The 4,231-nt window shown below is 39.4% G+C and overlaps 1 protein-coding gene across 1 annotated transcript; it reads right to left on the minus strand.

Annotated features, from left to right (window-relative positions):
• LOC109239298 lies at positions 1,147 to 3,397 on the minus strand. Its single transcript, XM_019405845.1, has 2 exons — positions 2,186 to 3,397; positions 1,147 to 1,899 (listed from the first exon to the last, which is right to left on the minus strand). The coding sequence occupies exons 1-2, from the start codon at positions 3,395 to 3,397 to the stop codon at positions 1,147 to 1,149; spliced, it is 1,965 nt and encodes a 654-aa protein (XP_019261390.1).

Here is a 4,231-nt window from a genome sequence, read left to right on the forward strand (position 1 = left end):
AAAGAGACTTGTTAAGCTTACAAACTAGAGTGGAAGAAGAAGCAGAAACTTGCAACCCAAGAGGAATTTTCATATATACCTCCTCCTTTAAATCACCATGCAAAAATGCATTATTGACATCCGGTTGGAAAATAGGCCAGTGTCTCTTAACAGCAACACTAAACATACACTTAATGGTGGTGAGTTTCACAACTGGGGAAAAGTTTCAGTGAAATCTATACCTTCCTATTGGGTGTCCCCCCTTATGACCAACCTAGCTTTATATCTCTCGATACTACCATCGGCTCTCTGTTTGATCTTATAAACCCACTTAGAAGATATAGCTTTCTTACCCGGAGGCAAAGGGACAATCGTCCAGGTATTATTAGCCTCCAATGCTTGAATCTCTTTCATTATAGCATCCTGCCAGGTAGGGTTAGAAACTGCCTGATGATAGAATTGTGGTTCAGGCAAGCAACCTTCAGGAACAAAGGTAGTATCCTTAGAAACAGAAACATTGGTACAAACATAATCTTTGAGAAAAGATGGGGGATTGGTAGGTCTAGATGACCTCCTCAAAGGTACAGGAACAACAGGAACAAAGGAAGAAGTGGTAGAAGCAGAAACTGGAGCAAAAGTAGCTTGAGGAGAGGGAGCTTGAGGAGAGGGAACAGAGAAATCAGCATATATATGCGTAATAGAAGGGAAAAGGCAAGTAGGAGAGGGAGAAGAATAGGGAAATATAGACTCATGAAATTGAACATCTCTAGAAAAGAAAACATTGTGTTTGGTCAGATTCAATAACTTAAAGGCCTTTTTAGTCATGCTATATCCAAGAAACACACAAGAAATAGTCCTTGAATGAAATTTATCCCTATGTGGCTTAGGCACAGCAGCAAAGCATAGACAACCAAAAACTCTAAGGTGTGAGTATATAGGAGGAATACCAAAAAAGTAGACTCAAAGGGTGTTTTATGATTTAAAAGAGGTGAAGGAAACATATTGATCAAATAAGTGGCAGTAAGTACACATTCCCCCCAATATTTTAGTAGGAAGTTTAGACTGAAAAAGTAAGGATCTAGCTGTTTCTAACAAATGTTTGTGTTTCCTTTCCACAACTCCATTCTGTTGAGGAGTATGTGGACATGAAGTTTGGTGAATGATTCCCTAATTAGAGAAGAATGAGGTGGCTTCAGCACTGGATCCTAACTCAAAAGCATTATCAGACCTGAGAGTCTTGACAGATGAATGGAACTGATTTTGGACTAGAAATATGAAGGATTTTAACAAAGTAAAAGCATTAGACTTGGTAGACAACAGATGAGTCCAAGTAGCCCTAGTAAAGTCATCTACAATGGTCAAAAAATACCTAAAACCATTGTAAGTTAGTGTGTGGTAAGGACCCCGTAAATCCACATGAATAAGTTGAAAAGGCTTGGTAGTCTTAATGGAACTTTCAGGGAAGGGAAGTCTTTGCTGCCTAGCCATTGGACAAACTTCACAAACAAAAGACTGTTTCTTAGATAGTTTATCCTTAATACGAGTAACAGACTTCATCTTATGGAAAGTCATGTGACCAAGTCGAAGATGCCAAAACATATCAAAACAAAAAACAGGAACAGAATCATTTGTAGAAGGCACAGAAGTAGAAACAGTTTTATTAGCATCAATGGTATCTACAGTGTTGTTAGGTACATAATCATTTGTAGAAGGCACAGAAGTAGAAGCAGTCGTATTAGCATCAATGGTATTTACAATGTTGACAGGAGCAAAACAAGATGAAGAAGCAATAGAGTCAGCAGTCTTAGCACTGACAGCTTTACCAATTGAAGTAGCAGAAATTGAGGTAGGAGTGGATTGTAGCAGATAAAGTCCATTTGAAATTTTACCAAGAACCAGTGGCCTCTTCAGAGAAAGGCCCTGTAAGATACAATCGTAGGGAGAAAACAAAGCATTACAACGAAGTTGTAACAAGAGCTGATGTAGGGAAACTAAATTGTAGTGGAAAGAAGGTACAAGTAAAACATTTTCCAAAATCAAGTCATTAGATAAAGGAAGTGTGCCAGAACAAGTTACCTTCACTCTATAACCATTGGGAAGGATGACAAGGTAAGGGATTGCTAGTGGTTTAATATTTATTAAGAGAGATTTTTTTAGGAGTCATATGATTTGTAGCACCGGAATCTATTATCCAAGGATTACCAACTAAGCGAGAAAGCTTGCAAGCAAACACACAATAATTTCTAGTATCAACACAATGTAGCAAACCTGCAAAGTAGGCAGATCCAGAGGCAGTAGCATCATGAGAGACCTTGGACTGATGAAACATGTTCAGCAAGTGTTCATACTGTTCCTTTGTGAAACCATGGTTCTGAGAATCATAATGTTCAATCCTATTATCAGAAGTACACCCATCTGTTGGTCCCAGACTCTGAGCCTCTGAAACATGAGCATAACCAGCGGGCTTCTTAAACCTATTGGACTGGACGGAGTTCTGAAAAGTGTTGGGATACCCATGAAGTTTGTAACATTTTTCTATGGTGTGGCCAGGCTTTTTGCAGTACTTGCATATGACACTTGCCCTTTTAGAATCGAAATTAACCTTTTGTGAATAGGTTTTCTGCATGCCAACAGGGGAAGAACCAGTATATGGTTTCTGAACACCAGTGGAGAAAGAAGCAGACTCGGAAGAGAAAGATGGGACTAAAGCTTGTGCCTCACATTGACTTTCATCATTAACCAGCATAGCATACGCAGTGTCTATGTCTAGAAGAGGTTTCATGGCCAGAATGTTCCTCCTGATGGTGGAATAATTGTCGTTCAAACCAATAAGGAACTGGTGAAGCTTCTGATCTTCTTCCAATTTTTGGAAAGCCTCTTTACATCCACACACACAATCAGGATATGTTATGGAATATGCTAGCTCATCCCACAACTTCTTAGTTCTGGAAAAATAGGAAGCAATGTTCGAAGCTCCTTGAGAAATAGATGATAGAGCCTTACGGATCTGATACACTTTGCTGCCATTGGGCTGTCCATATCGTTTCTCAATGTCCTTCCATAGCTTTGCAGCTGACTCTGTATACATAACACTTTCCCTAATTTCAGCTTCCAAACTGTTCAGTATCCAAGCAATTACCATGTCGTTACATCGACACCAAGGCTCATAGAATGGAGATGTAGCATTAGGTTTGGAAATAGTCCCATTGATTATGCCGAGCTTATTCTTACATGACAAACCGATCAACATTCCCCTTCTCCAACTTCCATATCCCATACCGTTGAATCGATCGGCAACAATGACAGTACCAGGGTTGTCAGTAGGATAGAGGTACAGTGGGTTTGAGGGCTCAACAGTAATCGAATTATTAGGTAAGGTAGAAGTAGAAGTATCAGATGAGGTTTCTGATGGAGCCATAGCAGATTTAAGAAACTAGGGTTTCAAATTCAAATTGAACAACAAAAATTGATAGCAAAATTGAAAAAAATACCAGCCTTCTCTACCAAATCAGCAGCTTTCTCCAGCAAATCGAAGGAGCAAAACCTTTAAATTTGTAGAACTAAGAGTTTATAGGTAACAACCACAAATGTTACCAAATTCTACACTGGGAAACCAAAAAAAAAACTTTAAAATTGTCCGTCAAGGGTAACATCGGACGACGGACGATGCTCCGATTCACCCAAATCCGGGCTCTGATACCATGTTAGCGCAAGGATCGAAGTAATTTGAGGAAATAAAGGGATGAACCCTATTCATGAAGAGAGAGAGAGAAAGATGAAGTCTTCTTTCTGATATTTTCTGATATGTTCATTACAGAGAAAAAGTCTAAATCTTCTCGAACTATATACTTTGTATATCACTAATAAAGAATGGCTATCTCTATCAAAGAAAGTGGCTACACATGTAAGTTAACTTATATGTACAACTGAGTAGTTCAAGTTGGGCCTTCAGCTTTGTGTTGGGCCGCTGAACCATTTGTAACTTCAACACCCCCCCGCAAGCTGGAATGGGGAACCAGGCCAAGCTTGGACAGGAAAGTACAATGTTGAACCCCTGGCAAAGACTTAGTAAACACATCAGCCAATTGAGAAGTAGAAGAAATAGCATGCAGACTGATGAGACCAGAGTGAAGCTGCTCAGGCACAAAGTGACAATCTATTTCAATGTGCTTGGTGCGTTCATGAAATACAGGATTTCGAGAATGTATGGCAGAATGATTATCACAAAAAACAGGAACAGGAGACAGAGAAG

This window comes from Nicotiana attenuata, chromosome 1, assembly GCF_001879085.1.
Source record: "Nicotiana attenuata strain UT chromosome 1, NIATTr2, whole genome shotgun sequence".
Taxonomy (NCBI): Eukaryota; Viridiplantae; Streptophyta; class Magnoliopsida; order Solanales; family Solanaceae; genus Nicotiana; species Nicotiana attenuata.

Coding starts and splice junctions, on each gene's coding strand:
- LOC109239298 (XM_019405845.1), bottom strand. CDS start 3,397: ATGGCTCCATCAGAAACCTCATCTGATACTTCTACTTCTACCTTACCT. Junction 1,900..2,185: donor CTTGCAAGCTTTCTCGCTTA/GTTGGTAATCCT, acceptor TGTATCTTACAG/GGCCTTTCTCTGAAGAGGCC.